Source organism: Taeniopygia guttata, chromosome 1A (assembly GCF_048771995.1).
Source record: "Taeniopygia guttata chromosome 1A, bTaeGut7.mat, whole genome shotgun sequence".
NCBI lineage: Eukaryota > Metazoa > Chordata > Aves > Passeriformes > Estrildidae > Taeniopygia > Taeniopygia guttata.
The window spans coordinates 41,307,617-41,325,034 of NC_133025.1; the positions used below are offsets into that span (position 1 = coordinate 41,307,617).

The 17,418-nt window shown below is 33.3% G+C and overlaps 1 protein-coding gene across 9 annotated transcripts in view; it reads right to left on the reverse strand.

Moving 5' to 3' along the window:
- Positions 1-17,418, reverse strand: part of CEP290 (centrosomal protein 290) — a 49,248-nt gene that overhangs the window by 14,361 nt on the left and 17,469 nt on the right. For 8 of the 9 annotated variants that reach the window (XR_012053463.1, XR_012053465.1, XM_030260896.4 and 5 more), the window contains 17 exons: positions 16,206-16,436; positions 15,001-15,174; positions 13,722-13,833; positions 12,722-12,927; positions 10,451-10,602; positions 9,349-9,460; positions 8,126-8,581; positions 6,881-7,045; positions 6,549-6,656; positions 6,336-6,470; positions 5,471-5,734; positions 4,273-4,380; positions 3,504-3,694; positions 2,654-2,867; positions 2,327-2,464; positions 1,996-2,217; positions 1,326-1,442 (listed from right to left, as the gene is read on the reverse strand). Coding sequence is in view for 7 of the 9 variants with exons in the window: in XM_030260896.4 (XP_030116756.4) it covers positions 1,326-1,442; positions 1,996-2,217; positions 2,327-2,464; positions 2,654-2,867; positions 3,504-3,694; positions 4,273-4,380; positions 5,471-5,734; positions 6,336-6,470; positions 6,549-6,656; positions 6,881-7,045; positions 8,126-8,581; positions 9,349-9,460; positions 10,451-10,602; positions 12,722-12,927; positions 13,722-13,833; positions 15,001-15,174; positions 16,206-16,436 (3,105 nt within the window). In the remaining 2 variants the exon portion in view is untranslated. The remainder of the gene's footprint in view (positions 1-1,325; positions 1,443-1,995; positions 2,218-2,326; positions 2,465-2,653; positions 2,868-3,503; positions 3,695-4,272; positions 4,381-5,470; positions 5,735-6,335; positions 6,471-6,548; positions 6,657-6,880; positions 7,046-8,125; positions 8,582-9,348; positions 9,461-10,450; positions 10,603-12,721; positions 12,928-13,721; positions 13,834-15,000; positions 15,175-16,205; positions 16,437-17,418) is intronic. The other variant, XM_041713368.2, reaches the window with a different exon arrangement.

The following is a 17,418-nucleotide window of genomic DNA, read 5'->3' on the forward strand; positions in this document are numbered from 1 at the left end:
CAAGCAAACACATTTAAAAACTAAGAATGATATATTCTTCATTTATCAGTTTAAACCAGGAAGCCAGACCAGGCATACATTATTTCCATAGCTAAGTAGCAGGTTCAGCTGGATACACTGCTGTGATTGGTGGATAAAGCTAATGCAATTGATTGCTCCCACCAAATTCTTCCTTAGATATTAATATTCATTTTACAAAAAAAGGGGTTAAGCATTTAATGAAATTAGAGGTGTTAGTGCAATGTGTCATTTTATTTCAAATTACACATTAGATTTAAGACAAAGTAGGTTTTTTGCGTGGCAATTTACAACAGATCTTTCTTCTACAACTCACCAGGGGCTTGCATGCCCCTGCTGCACAGCTTCTTTGCCTACAAGAAATGGAATCTCTACTTAAGAGTCAATAACTCAGTAACTATAAATTATACAATGGTTGAAACCTGTACCAATAGAATCACAAATGGCTATTGAAAAATCACAGTCAATATTCCTGTAAGAAATTTTTGGCTTGGTTTTCTTTGTTTATTTTTAGTTGGAATGTTTCCTGCTCTGGTTACTCCTTGTACTTCATTTTCTGTTTTTGTTCTAAACAGTTACCGCTATGAAGCAATGGAATTAAAGGAAAATCTTGGAAAACAGGAAAAAATGCATGCCAAGTGTGAGAAAAATACGTCTAGACACAAAGTAACAGGTATTTAAAACATTTCAAATTAATTGAAAGCATTTGTGCAGTTCTAGAATAATATTTCACATCATACATAAATAAACTGACTCTCATTACACAAGTATGCTATAATATTCCAGCATATTTTATAATTAATATGAGAAGCCACTAATTAGTTACTGAAATAGTAACAAGTAAGAAACCAGCAAAAAAACCTATAAATAATTAACTCTAATAATGCAAAAACTTCTTGCATGTGGAGATCACAATTGTCAAGAATAATCAATTATAGAGACATCATCCCTTTTAAGATTCTCTTTTGCTTCTCAGTATTTTTTTCTTTTATTATTGCATTGATTTCACAAAAGCACATTTGGCAGAACTCATGTAATCAATTTCACCATTACCTAAAAAATCTCAGTTTTCTAAGATTTTGTAGAATTAAACATCCATTATAAAAAGGCAGGAAAACATTAAGATACTAAGAAACAAGAGCACTAACAAAGAGCATGGGAAACATGGGAAGTTGCAGCCATGAAACTGCTTTTTTTCTGATCAAGTTTGGCTGGTAGGTTTTAGAAGAAATAAGGAGAGGTGAGCAACCTTGACCTTGACCTCAGCTGATAAGCTCTTTCAAAGCCATGATATAAATATCACATACCTTGTCTTCTCTTAGACCCTTTTTTTCTGTTTCTTCACACTTTTTCTCAAGTTCATTTTCCAACTTTTTAATTTTTTTCTGAAGCACATCTATCAGATTTTGTTCATCAGCTTTGCTCTGAAAAATTATAAATTTTTACAGCTTCACGTTTAGTGACTACTGAGTTTTGTTCTCTAGTCAAAAAATAAGGATTTTAATTCCAAATTTGTAAAATTAGTTTAAAACCTAAATTATCTTTAAAAAATTATCTTTAAATTATTAAAATATTGGAATGTAACTTTTCCCTCTGACCTGAAGAATAAGCAGCAAGTAGCTGAATTTTTAAAAAATAGATAGATGATTCTTCGGTAGATCCATAACTTTTCTTCTAACAGGGGAAATAAGGAGAGCCAGGAAGAAGACAAAATACCATTTTTCCAAGAAGCTATAAAAGTGGTCATTCAACTCCTCAGACTCTTTCAAACATATTTCAAGAAGTATGTAATTTCTTTTTTTTTTTTTTAGCTGGGGCAAAGAAACAAGCTAATAGCTTACGTGCAACCCAGCTGATGAGGAAAACATAAATTTTTTAATCAAGTGTAAGATACTTAAATCTTTCATCCACCCCAAACCAGCGCATCTATAAAGAAACTTGACCAAGATGAAACATAGTCTGAAAAGTCACTTCTACCTGAATGCTACTGCTTAGCCTCCTAATCCGGTTCTTCAGCTCTTCATTTTCTTTTTCTATTTCATTTTTTTCCCTCAATATTTTAGCAAGTGCTTTTTCTTTCTTCTGAAGCTCTTGGTTTAACTCATCCTTTTCATCAGACAACAAAGTTTCCTTGTTTTTGCTTATTTTAAGGTTCTCTGTAAGTTTTGTAATCTGATTATTCAATTCCTCTATCTGTGTCTAGAAGAAAACAAACAAGTCAGCAAAGGCCCCAGTTCAGGCTGAAGCCTTTTTCCCTAACTCCTGTAAAACAAAACAAAACAGTACAATGACATTACCTAGTACTCACCGTAAGCCCCTTGGTTTGTCTGTCAACAATCTCCTGGACATTCATATTTGCTTCTTTTTGTGATGCAGCAGAAATAATTTGCTGTTCAGCACTGGCAGTCATTTCCGCTCGGAGTTCTAGAAGTGCTTTACTCAAAGCCTGAAAATAATTCAATTTTTTTTTTTGTAAGTGAAGATGCTGCTACAAAACAAGAAAAGGCAGTTATATTTTACTCTGTCATCTTAAGCAGTTATATTTGTATCTCCTGCTCAGCCATACAAAGAATTCTTAAGCATTGCAAAAGATTTAGTCTTTAAGTGACATAGAGATTAATTTTTGTTGACTAACCTTGTGCTGGTTCACTTTTATGGCTAACTGGCTCTTCAGCTGTTTCACTAGGTTTTTCAGTGTTGCTGTGGGTGCTCTATTATTTGCTTCTTTTTGGACCTCTAGTTCAGCTTTAACATTTGCTAATTCCTTCTCCTTCTGATATAATATTTTCCTCAGCTCATTTGCTTCTTCTTTGAGTTGTTCCATGTCAACTGTGTGCTTTTCTTGAAGCCTAATAAGAAAATAAGCATTAATAGGGTACAGTGTAATAATTAGCAAACTCTAAATAAATCACAAAGGACACAATATTTTATTTTTATTATTATTAAAGAAAAAGACACTGAGATTTGAAAGCAGCAAAGAAAGACTGACTCAACAAAGTTAACCCTCATTTAATAGAAGAGTTACTCGTGAAGGTCAGCAAAATTACATTACAACATTGTTCATTTTCATTCCTGGCCCTTACCGGTAAAGAAAGCATCATAATTTTTCCTTTTAAACATGGGTTAAACTTTCATGAGTTTAAACTTGTTCAGCAGCAAACCCAAATGGCTGTGTCATGGGGAGAAAAATGACAGAACACAAGCCAGCAAATAATATAGTAACTTAAAAACAACTTTCTTTTTCACTAAATGGCACAAAGCTAACAACTAAACAGCATTTTTCCAAGCCGCAGTATTAGCTCCAGGACTAAAGATTAAAAATAGCTTCTAATTGCCAACTATAGTAATGCTTTTGAGACTTTTTTTAGCTGAATCTTAAATTCAGCAAAACTGCGTTCAATTTGATAGATCAGTCCTGTAGCAGCAATACAAAATTGACTCAAACCATTCCAATTGTGACTTATGTTAATAGTTTAAAAACTTACTGGGCTCTGATTGTCTCAAACTCATTGATTTTCAATACAGTAATTTGTTTTTGTTTCTCCAAATCAGATGATGTTTTCTTTAATTTTCCAACAAGTGAAGCAAGAGAATTATCCCGTTCGGCTACAGTTTGCTCTAAGTGATGAAAATATTTGCTGTTGGATAGGGACATAGAAGTCTTTTTTCCTAACTCCTGTAAAACACAACAAATGCAAGTGATAAACATTTTAAGCTTTAAGGAATAACAAGCATTACTGATGCGTTTTTAACTCATTCCTAAATATAATCAAGCATTAATAGCTATAATTTATTTACTGATGTGATTCTTAGTTCACAGAGGAATAGGTCAGCCTTATTTGAAAAGAGCTTTGTACATCTAATGATTAACAGAATACAGCAAAATACAGGTTTCACCTTATCATAAAGTGCATAAAGGAAGTCTGAATTGAAATGAATTAGTTTAATATAACTATACATTGAATGAGAAGAACAGAAAGCAATATATAACTCTCACTCCTAGAATTCTCCATAAATTAGGATGATATGCAAAATGCCCATAATCCAGAGGTGGTAACTCTGCTTTTTTACACTTGACTTCTAATGCCTCTCATGTGAAATTTCTCAAAAACAATACAACAATTATGAATCAATCACCCTTTTATTTTTCCTGTCATCAGTTATTACTCACTTTTGACTGCAAAACTGTTCTTTCCAGGAACAAAGTAAAAAATATAGGAACAACTTCACAAATTCTACAAATACATGACTCACCAAAGCAGACTCTTTGAAGTTATTAAGGGAATTGTCAGTGTACAAATCTAACTTCTGGTGTAGAATTCTTATGTCCTCCTCATGCTTCTTTGCAATTTCCTCTTGCTCCTGTTAGTTCAAAATAAAACTCTAGTGATATACACTATAACAGAAAATCATGAAACTGCAGTGCCTTCAAGTTTTTTGTTCACTCATTGCTCAATAACACTCCCCAGATTTTCCTCTAATTCTTTAAGTTTTTTTAATTCTTTTCTTCTAGCTATAATCAAGGATTTTCTTTTTTCCTTTTTACACTATTGGGGTAAAAAAAATCAACTCTTGCATTTTTAAACTATGTAACAAGTAGTATGGTGTAACAGCACAGAAGCTGGAGAACAAAAAACAAAACAGTAGGTGTTGGTCTTCACCAACTGTGACTATCAGCATGGACAGTAATAGCCATACCAGGTACATTTCAAGTGTATGTACTTTGGACTACAGTGCCATCCCATGGATGGAATGCTAGCACTTAAGACTGCATCTCCTGGGTGTTATCCAAACAAAACCCCTTGATTGTTCCCAAAAAAAAATAGCTCCATGTGTTAATCAAAGTGAAGATGATAGAAAGTCTTCTTTGGAAATGTGCTTCTGATCCACACTAAAACCAATGCATGTTTGGTCTTGAAGTACATCGTTGACAAAACGTTTATGCTTTAAAATATACATAATGGATATAAAGAAAAAACAATATGACTTATGCTTAAATAATATAAAGTATGCTAAGACACACTGTTTGTGCTTTAAAAAATGCTTTAGTTTAAAATATGCTTTAAGAAGAATGTTATCCATAAATGTATGTCTTTCTTGTACTTCCCAAAATCACTACCAGATACAATCCAGAGACCTTCTGCAAGAAAATATATTTCCCAAAGAAATATACAAAATAGAGTGAGACCCCTTCAGCGGAATTTTAATTTTCTTCATGTCACACTACTTTAATTCCTAGACAGACATTATATACATAACCTCTTAACTAAGCAAACCTACTATTCTAAAAAGCTAAAAAACTCTATATGAACTTTCCACATATAAAGTAATTGTCTCAGTTCTATGTGAGATCAGAAACTTTTATTTTTCAATTTCATTAGCAATGAGAAAACAAAGAATCAACTAAAACAACTTGAAAATGGAAGAAATTTCAGAAAAAAGGTTTAACTACCTCTCTTGCTTTAGCAAGCATATGTTGGTATCTTTTTAACACTTCCTCCTTTTGATTTAATCTTGCTTGCATATTTGCAATGGTTTGATGAGCAATTTTAATGGCATGATGGTACTCTGAGTCATCTTCTTGTTTGCTTAAGTCAGCCATTATTTTCTCTCCTGATGTTGCAGGTAATCGAAGTCTTAATTCATTAATAACTTTTTCTCTTGATATTACATTTTGTTCAGCTTTCCACAGAGCGGTCTCCTTTTCTTCTAACTTCTACAACAAAAGGCAATTTCTGCATTTTCAGAATTCAAACACTGCAAAAAGATCTTACTTTTCAAGAAATGTACCAGAAATATTTGTCTAAATGTACATAAAAACACAAAACACTTTGTACTGGGTTCCATCTGTATGGGGTTACTATTAGATGAAAATGTCCCAGAATAACATTACTATGTCTTTATGTATTATTTGCTTGGCACATGACACTTAACTCATTTTGTCCTACCAAATGAAGAAGCTGGTGTTTCACAAATTATTTAAGAACTACAAAGTATCTTCTGTAGCAGAGTAGCAATTTAATAACCCAAGATAAAAGTATTTTGTAGTACTTACTAAATTTAACTAGGTATAGTCAACTGAATTTTGTACAGCAAGAGACATCTTAACCACTAAATGGATGAGTAAAAACATTAGAAAATTCTCCTCTATGTTTTTTTCCAATGGAAAAATATTTCATTTTATTCATGGTGTGATTGTATTATTTACATTTTCCGAGTGTTAAACATGTCTAAATGACTATTTTAAAAAGGATATTTTTTTATGGGAAAAAAAAGTAGAAGAGTATGGAAACACAAACTTTGTCACTTTAAATTACCTCCTCCAGTGATCTGCAGGTTGCCCTAGTTTCCAGGATTGTTTGAATTTGTTCCTGAATCTTTCTTAAAGCCAACTCAAGTTGTTGTGGGATTGGCAAACTAGGGTCCGGAACTGAGCCTGTAGCCTCTTCAAACTGCACAGAAAGATTCATATTTATGTAATCTGACAGCTCTGAAAAACATGCTAATGTATCTACTTTTAGTGCATGTACCTTTAAAGCTGTGCTAAGTATTTCAGTTTGTTGATGATCATACTGGTCTAAATGGCGCTGCAGCTCTACTTCTCTCTGGTCCCAAGCCATTTGCCTTTCTTCATGAAACTGTAACAAAGGTTTGATACAAGTAGTTTATTTACTGAAGGCAATGGGAATTTCATAGACAACTTCAATTGAAAAAATAGTTACCAAAACGTAAAACACTCAAACAAGCTCTTAAAAATTATTATGAAACAAAGATATAAACACTTGTGTTAAAAATTTATTAGAAAATCACTTAGTAAAATAAGAAATAGTATATTTTTTCAATAGCATGCAGAAATACATACCTTGTTCTGCTGTACAATTTCTTCTTCCAGGTTACTGATTGTACATTCATATTCAGAAATTATATTACGCAAATACTTCACCTCTTCCTTCTGCTTGACTAATTCTCTACTGAGTTTAAGCTCCTGCAGATGGAGTTCCTCCATTTTCATATGCCATACAATTACCTTGCAATGGATAACACACAGTATATTATAATTTACCACAGGCCAACTAGATGCAGCTTAACTCTGGCTTTGAGGCAGGATAGAACTTCACAAACTAGCTGAAAGACACATCACATGTTCTGCCTTTTTAAGCTTCTTCACTTTTCTTGAGACAGGAAGCATGACAAGAGTATGAAACTGCAAGGGGATTGACTCATAAGTGCAGCAACCAACTGGAGAGTCCAGGTATCCCTTACACTGACAAAAGTGCATTGCAAGCAATTTTAAAATTATTCAAGTTATATCTTATGTATCTGTCCAGACTGAACAAAAAAAAGTATGCAAGAAGTTTGGTTTGTATTTTCTAAAAGAGCAAGAGAATTTAAAACCATTAAAAACTGTATATATTTTTAAAAAAAAATGCACATGTACTAAGAATGACAGACACACTTATGTCAAAATGCTCTAGAAAAATATTTGAAAACTGACTTAAAACTAAAACATGCCCAGAACATTACAAGCACTGCTTACATGCAGACAACTTTAGTCACAACAGATACAATCATATTATCTAACATGCAGTGATCTCAAAGAGAAGTGAGAAAGCATTCTTAAGTTTTCAGGGGGATATTGATAACAGTTGCAAAACATGCTTAAGCAGAATTACATGAGCATAGTAACATTTCTAACCATGCTGTCTAAATTACTCCCCTTGGATGTTTTTTAAAAAAAGACACAGATCTGGAGTGAAGATTTCACTGCAAGCTCATGGAACAAAACTTCAGAATGCTACTCTGTATTTAATTTAATTTATCTCATTATTTAATTAGATTCATAATTGACTTCCATTTAATATAAATGCATTTATAGTTAGCATCTAGTTCCTATGTGCCTTACTGGGAACAAAAGAAGATAATTAGTATATATAACTGCACTGACTTTTACAGAAAACAAAATATGATAGCTGTCATATTCTAATAGTGTATCTTGAAATCAGTAAATTTTACATTAAAACATATATTTAGAAAACAAACTGAACTGAAACTTAATTTAAATGCAGATCAGATAAGCAAAGCAATTCAAAGCTATAAAATCACAAACCTTTTGAGCTCCTCTTGTATCCTTCAATGCACTTAATAATTCTTCTAAACTTTTCAGTTTCAGCTCCAGCTCTAATGCTCTGTTTTCTGCATTTCTACGCTCCTGTTGGGCATGCTGAAGTTCTTCCAAGATCTTCAGTTTGTCATTCTGTAGCTGAATCATTGTTTTAGAGAATTTTTCTTGCTGTGCTAAAGGCAGAGCACCACTAAACTGCCGCCGCAAAGACTGAACCGTCTGTTGTAGATGTTTGGCTCTATTTCTTCCTTCAAGTCGGGCAAAATATAAGGCTTGATCTCTCTCATCAAGCTTCTGTTCCAAACGTAGATTATTGATCTCCATCTTCTGTAGTTTCAACTTAAACTTTTCCAATTGGTCTACAGCAACAGATTCCTTACCTTGAAGGGCTACAATATCTTGATGCAGTTTTGCAATAATTGCTTTTTCATCTGACTGTGCCTAATAACAAAATTGATAGAACAAATTTATTTTTCATTTTAATGAGGAATATGTTAACACAGTTTATATGTAAATATAAACAAGCTATTTTAAAATATATATGTGTTATATATTGCATGTATTGTATTCCACAGAGAAGAGTAAGAATCAGCCTCTAACAGGCTTTTAATTTTTCCACATTGTTTCTACAACCACAATATAGAAGTACACCTTTTCAGATACTGATCTTAAAAATGGTCTCTTTCCAAAATGCCAGAAACTGAGGAAGAAATATGTACCTAAACAGTAATGTAAAAGCTGACATAAGTGTTAGATTTAAGGTTTCAAAACTTTCTATAAAGCGAAACCAATTTCCAATGAATTGTTTTAGCTAATAACAAATCAAAATAGTAAACCTATCGCAAATCTTCAATATTTACAAGCAATTTCTCACTTTGTAAAAAAACATCAGACTTTCCTCACCACGAGTTTTTCCTTGACCATGAACTATTAATGATACAGGAATTAATATTATGTAAACAACATGAAAAAAGGTCAGTATCTTTAATTAGCTGCATAACTAGAAATGGAATAAATGGAGAAGGGAATAATTAATGTAATACAGAACTTTTGAAAGAGTATGGGCACTATAAGGACTAGCTTCCTAAGATTCTTCTGAAATACTTTTGCATTAGTATTCTAATTAATTTCAAAATTACTTCATTTCTTCTCACTTCAGTGAAAAAAGAACCCAAACTGACTTTTTTTTAATAAAGGCTGAATTTTACCTGATAATCTAAAATTTGCATTCTAAGATATTCCACTTCTTTATCTCTGTATTGCTGGCGTGCCTCCAGAGCTTCAACTTGTGTTTGTGCTACATCAGAGAGTTCTCTTAACCTTGAAGGGAAAACAAGAGTATTGTGTCACTTGAAACCAGTGAATAACCTACTAAGTTTTTCTACATAGAAGATACTAAGAAAAGATACTAACTATGTTTCCTCATATCAAAACATTTGGATTTCATTCTTCTCAGCACACTCTTCTCTACTACTTAGAGTTATGTTTAAGAAAATTCTTCTGTATTGCCTCTCAACTTTTTCACGGGACACTTTCTTATACATTATACAGAAGTTTGCTAGCAGTAATCTACTCTAGGAAAATAATGCCATGGGTGTTTTAACTGACCTAAGCATTTCTGTCCTCTATTTCTCTCCTACTTCAGGATATAAATACTCAACATTTTCTAAATGCTCAAAACATTTCATTCTCAATTCCCTTCTCTGCTTCTCCAAATCTAACAACTTACTTGCAGTGCCAACAACCTCTGCAAGTACCCCTACAGATTTTGCTGGTTTAGGCATATAACAGGATTACATTAATTACTCAAAGACAAATGTTCACACCAACATATCTAAAAAGTTCAGTTTTCCAATTTCTGCAAAGGTAATCTCTTCTAAGTAAATGGAAAACCTCCCTCCTACTGTACCTTAATATTCGAGATACGAGTCTGTCAAAGAAAGAACTGCTTTCCAATTAGTTCTATGAGATTTTCATACACAGAACAGGAATTGTGGAACAGAAACAAAATCAACATTAATTAGTGTAAAAATACTACTATAAGTATCTAATTACACACTTACCCTATCTATCCCAGCCAGCACTTAATTCTTTGTTCAAATTAAAATGAAACAAACTGCATTCTTTATAGTGAGGAATTGAATGCTTCATTTTCAATGCCAAACTTGGCATGTATATATGCCCAAAAATCAAGCATTGAAAATTGGATGTTAGTGATACACAAGTAGTGTATTATGTAAGACTAGTACGCCTGCTTTTTCACACATTTCTCAACATACTGAATTCAAAATTTGTAACTTCAAGACTTACTTTGATACTTCAATCTTGAGCTCCATCTCACGCTTCTCTAGGTCCATAATTTGTCGTCTATCTGCATCACTTACTGCCTTACTTACACTCTTTGACAGTTCATCCCTTAATTCCTGTTCCACTTTCTGAGCCTCAAGATTGATTTTGGTGAGCTTAAAAAAATCAAAACCAGAAACAAACAAACAAAATGGTATCCTAAGCACATAACCGCTCAAACTCTGCAAAGCATCAAAAGTATTTTTTCTTTTTCAGTCATTACAAAATCACAGTTGAGATGTGACGAGGTTGTAGTCAAAAACCAGTTTCCCTTACTGTCGGCTTAAACATCTTTTTGTTTGCAGGATTCCATGCAAACAAATTAATTCCATTCCAAAAATGGATACACAGTTTGGCACAGAAAAGGATTCTAAAATAAATACAATTTTTATTAGTGAATTTTCTTAAAACCATTACTGGAATAACTTCCTCATAAACTAAAATGATACATAAAAACAAATTTAAAAAACTGACTTTAAACACTTAGAGAAATGAATAGTCTTACATATTTATATACTGCCTTTTATATTGGCATTGGTAACACAAATAGAGCTATAGATTCCAAGACTGCCAATAATATTGTTCTTTTATTCCTTCTAAAAAAAACTTTCTTAATTAAATTATATTCTTTCAAGCAGCCTGATTTTCCAAGTTGATTATAAAATACTGAGTAACCAATATTTTAAGTCAAACCAAAAAGCATTAAAATAAATACTCTATCTTATTCTTAACACAGAGAAGTCCCAGGACTCCATTAGTACATACAGTTGTGGCCCATTATTCTGATACCACGTCTTAATAAAATAACTGATTTCCTAAACAAACAAAAAGAAGTGCAGGGTATCCTCATGTATCTAGAAAACTAAAAGTAGAATGATGAAGTTGATTTATGACTTAAAAAGATGTCTAGTAGACTTCCAGTTATCAGTTCTTAAACTGGTATTACTTACAGCTTTCATTAATTACATCTGCACAATTTTGTCATCTCTTTCTCAAACAAAAAAAAGCAATTATACCAGATTAGGAGGTACTGACAACAGGAGTATATGAAACAGAAAATGTATGTCCTGGAACTACAGAAATGGGGAAAAAAAGGGATACAGAGGTACTACTAAGGAAGAATCATCAACTCAGAAGGAAGACCATCTGACCTAAAGTATAAAAGTATCACAAAACAAATAATATATACAAAAGAGAATATGAAAAACGTGACCTAGGGTGCACCACCTAAAGCATTTCTTACAGGATAAAAGAACCCATCCCAATTTCTTATAGAAATAAAAGAACCAATCCCACCAGAAAAGTCTTTAGCAATACTGCTGCTGAAAATCTTTATACATTCTCAGTTACTCCATCTCCCAGATTAAATCAAATCAAAACAATGTAACATTACTAAAATAACAGTGAAACAGGGAGTCACACAACAGCAATCTAAAATAGTTAGACTACACTCTAGCAAAGGACAAGGAGTGGAAATGAATACAATCTATCAGCATTCCTATCAATTATTCTCTTTCTGCCCTTGTGCTTAAATTATAGACCAGCAGTGTCACAAGAACAAACCTATACAATTCCTATAAATAAATTTATTTTAGAAACTATGACAAAGTCTCCTGCTAGTAAAATACAAGTATCTATAAAAAATTCAAAAATTATTATTGCGGGCAAAAAAAATCAAGTTTAAGAATGATAGGATAGGAATATCAAGGTTCACCAGCTTCAATGGCAATGAAGCTGACTTCTATTTCTGTACTATAGACAATGTGTGGCATAGGACATAGCCAGTCCATAACAGAATCATAACACTATCATTTGCACAAGGGATGTGAAGTTCTAGCATTTTTTTAACAATTGGTAATTATAAGGAAAAGATTATAAGAAAAAGAGATCATATGGATTAGACAAAAGAAGTAGCAAGTTTGGAACAGACTTTTTTCTTGCAGTCCGCTGACAAAACCAGGGAACTATCTGTAAAGATGCTCATCATGTGTTTTACTATCAACTAACTTTTAAAATAAACTACTAACAAATTAATTAGTTCTATTTTTACCAATGTCTTGCATATGCAAAAATGCAGCTCTTAAAGGCTGCAAAACTATTTTTTGCATCATAAGCTTATTTATACACTTATTTATAGACACAAATTGATATTATTGATATAAATAATTTTTGAAAAGCTCAAAAACATGTTTTTAGGAGGTATCAAATTAGGTTGTTATATCTCAGCAGATTTACCTCAGCAAATTTTGTTTCCAATTCAAAATTACGTTCTTCTATTTGCTTTACAGTGTTCCTTAAGTGCTCGTACATTTGTTGTGAATGCTCTGCTCTCTGTCTTTCATTTAGTTCCTTCATTTCCAACATTGTGATTTTCTTAGAAATGGACAAAATCTCACTGTTGGTTATTGCTTTTGTGGCTTTGTCCATGGCATTGTCATCCCCTATGTGAAAAAATATTTAAATTAAGGAATACACAAACCAATTCAGCTATGAAAATTATATCCACCACGAAACCAAACAGGAGTTTTGCTTTATCTGTGCCAAGTAAACTTTATCATAATATCTGTGCATCTGGATGCAAAGTTATCTTGCCTTACTAAATGGTTGAAAAGTATGCAACTTGAATAAAATACTACATATATATATATATATATATATATATATATATATATATATATATATATATATATATATATAGCTATTTTCCGTGTAGCCTTTCACCTTCTGGTTAATACCAACCTTAAGCAAACCTTCAGGAAATTTAATTTAAAATTTGTAAAAGAAACAGGACTGAATAATGGGAATGAAATCTATACAAGAAACCCCACCTATTAAGAAATAATACTTTTTTACAAGGCATGAAACCAAGAAAACTAAATTACTTTCTTGACAACCTCTGAACACTATGACTGACAAACAAGCTAGAACCTACTAAGAAAAAAGAATTCAGGTGATGTTGCATTAAAAGTTTTTAAACCCTTGACTCCATAACCCAAGAAAGTCGAAGAGGAATAGTTTCACAAGAAAAATACAGAACTTGCTTTTAGTCAAATGAAACTTACAAACAAAAAACAGCACAAAAAGGGACTTCATTACTAAAAGACATAAACTAGTTACGATTTTTAAAAATTTTTGTTATTTTAAGACACATCAATTTTAAAATATTTTAAAGTATTACTTTTATACCGGATATACCATTTGGTGTTTTAGCTTGCAATATAACTTTCATACTTGCCCAGTTTAGTAATCTGTTCCCAAGCTTGTTCTACAGTGTGAAGTTTTTCTTTCGTGATCTCCAGTTCCTTATTCAATGAAGCTATCTGTGCTTTCAAGGATTCATTCTCATGCTATATGAGAGAAAAGTTGCAGCATAACAGCAAACTATTTTATTGTAACAGATTTCATGTTCAGTAGCTACAAAATCTTTCAGAGTAACAGACTTATGCTGTGTGCAACCCATAACCATTCTGTATGGCAACAGAAGAGTATGTTTGTAAAGCGTAGATGTTTGTAAAGTGTAAAAATGTTGGTCTTCATCCTCTGTATCTTACTGTCACAGCTAGTAATACTGTGAATATTTATTACCAGCAACTGTGATTCCTACAGCAATAGAATTAGATGAGAAAATCTTTGCTTGTCATTCTAAGCACCTCATTTACAGTAGGAAAGAAGTACTTCTGGAGGATTACTTCATCCCAAAAAGAATACTTCATCTTGCACATAAATACCTCTTTGAGACAGATCACATTTCTTTTAGATCTTTTAGGCATCTAATATGATGCTAAAGGTTACTTTTGTAAATGTTCTTTCACTCCTCCAAATAGAAATACAAATTTCCACATTAATCAATAAAACTAACTGAATACTTCATAGTAATTTTAATTTTAGTTTTCTGGACACGTTTTTAGTTGATACATTATTCTCTAGCTCTATGAAGTTGCTGAAATAGGCAATGCACATTTCCATACACAAAAAATTCCATAAAATTGACATAGGAGTCCTTCATTCTTAATGACCCATGAAAAATGGGAGGTAGTAACATATCTTTGAAGCCAGCTTCACAGTTCTTGAGAAGAAACTCCCTTCTACTTCAGAATAAAAGTTTCATGGGAAGAGTTAAATATTTGCAGTACCTACAATATTTTGCAAGCACATTATGAACAATCTTTGGCTTCTTTTATGGAAGTAAAACTCCATAGCCTTACTCTTTTTGGAACTAAGCATTTCATTCCTGTGAAAGCTGGGAATCAGTAAGAGCACATACTGTGAGAGAAAGCTTTGAAAGTGTTTACATTCATTCCACTTTCCTTATGACCACCAAAACTGAAGATGATAGCAAATATTCCTTCTGCCACCCTTGTTTTAGTAATCAAAAAACTAAAAATAATTTCTAACAGAACATATCCAAACTTTAGTTTAAAGAGCAAACAAACAAAAAACCAAAGAACCAAAATGAAATGCTTTTCTGTCTGCCAATTTTTTCCCCTAGAGTTAAAATGTAACACAAACATTACCTGCATGTGTTCCATGTTTGTTGTCCGTTGCACAAGCAAATTATCTTTTTGTAACATCTCTCTGTATTTAGCAGTTAATGCATTGTACTGCTTATTGGCCACTTCTAGCTCAGACAATGGCACACTACCATCCAGCACTTTTTGCAGAGCTGCAATCTTAAAGCAAGCCATTTCCTATGAAAATAATCAGCACAATAGGTTAATAAGGTCACCTAAAAATTTAAATATAAAATTACTGCACATAAAAAATAATACTTAATACAGTGCTTTAGAAACAAATACTTTTTTAACTGTTCATCTTTAAAAATCACCTGCAATAAACATTGACAAAACTTCTCTGATATTCCAACTCTCTGGGAAATTTTATCAATAGTTGCCTCTCAAGGCACAGTCAAAACACATCTTATAAAATTAATACATGGCCTAGCAACCTACAAGACCAAACCTTAAGATCTGGTTTCATACAATGATCACAGAATCACACCTTCGACAAGACTAGGTTGTTCAGAGCACCATCCAACATGCCCCAGGGATAAGTCATTCACAAATTCTGTGGGCAACCTTGCCAGTGCCTCACTACCCTCATAGCTAAGAATTTCTTCCTAATATCCAATCTAAATCTACTCTCTTTCACTTTGAAGCCTGTCCCCCTTGTCCTATCACCATATGCCATTGTCAAAAGTCTCTCTCTATATCTCTTGCAGACTCCCTCCAGATACTGTAAGGCCAGATTTAGGTCACCACAGAGGCTTCCTCATTTCCAATCTGAATTCTCTTAGCCTTTCCTCATAGTAGTCTCAGTGCTTTGGATGCAGCCCAGGACACATTTGGCTTTCTGGGCTGAGTGCCATTGCTGGGTCAGGTCCAGCCTCTCATCCACCTGCAGCTCCAAGTCCTTCTCAGCAGGGCTGCTCTCCATCTGCTCATTCCCCAGCCTGGATAGATACCAGAGGCTACCCCAGGTGCAGCACCTTGCACTTGGTCTTGTTAAACCATACGAGATTCTCACGGACTCACTTACTGAGCTTGCCCAGTCACAATACTTACGCAAATACAAACAATATTTCTACAAGATTTGTAACAGCAATTAGAAAGCTTTTGTAAAATACATTAAAAAAACTAGTAATAACTCAATTTAAAAACAAAGATGTTTCTTTCCCAACTGCAAAAATAGAAATGTGTGCTATTACTACTGTAAACTGTACCTTGAATCGTTGCAAGTTTCCAATTTTCCCTGTAACTGCAGTCTCCATATGTGTTATTTCACCCTTTAGTTTATCATTTTCTTTTCTGAGATGCCGTTCCATTTCAAGTAAAGTGGTACACTGCCTTGTTAGTGATTTTTCATTAACTCGTAAAACAGTTATTTTTCTATTATTTTCTGCAAGTACTTTCTTTGTTTCATCAGGATCCATCTGAAGTGCATCGAGTAAATTCTGTAAAACATTTTTTTAACAAGACCCTTGTACATAAACATGGTAAAGCACAACTACATACACAAGATTTCTTATATATATTTTTAATCTAGGTGGAAAAATTCCATTAATTTGTCTGAAATAATTTCTTTTTGCTAATAAAATATATTCACACACTCAACATATGCTCAAACATACAGTATTCTAAGAAAAACATGAATCTTCAAAACCAGTAGCTAAGTGCATTTGACCGACTAACTGGAATTTTAATTAATGCTGACACGTTCAAAATTTAGAACAAGAATGATTCTCTGCATTCACTATCATCAGTCTTCCCATTTCTACTAAAATTAAAAAAACTGCATTGGAACAATTTTCTAAACAAAATAGAAGTCCTGTGGTTCCAAACAAATCCTAATAACCTCCTACTTTGAAGACCAAACCTGTACTTGTAAAGTAACCACAGGATCCCTTGTATAGTAACATTTATGTGTATGTAAATCCCAGGAGGGGCAGTGGTGGGGAGAGGGACTGCCTTAGAAGGCATTTGCTCAAAACTGGTAATGTTGAAGAGAAAGGTCACCATGAACCAGACTGAAGAGTAACCATAAAATTAGAGACTTCAAATAAAGAAGATGTCAGCTTGACTAGCATAAAAAAGGCATAAAAACTTCTAACAGCATGGGCAGAAAGGGTTATAATGCAGCACTCATAACCTAGTTCAGCTTCAGAAGCCTCTCCAGGGTCCCTGCATCTTCTACACATTTGTGAGTGACTCTTTCCTGCTGGACACCCCACCTCAGCACTCCAGATAATGGTCTGGGGGTACTAAGTGCAACAACTGGGGACCCACACCTCATCAGGTGTGTGATGTGACCTCTTGGGGTGGTTTCTCCCCAGATTCGCGGACTGCAGGAAAGCCAACAGGCACACGCAACGCTGGAGCACCTCCACGCCATACACAGCACCCTGGGACATGCACAAGAGGTGTGTGTATACATTT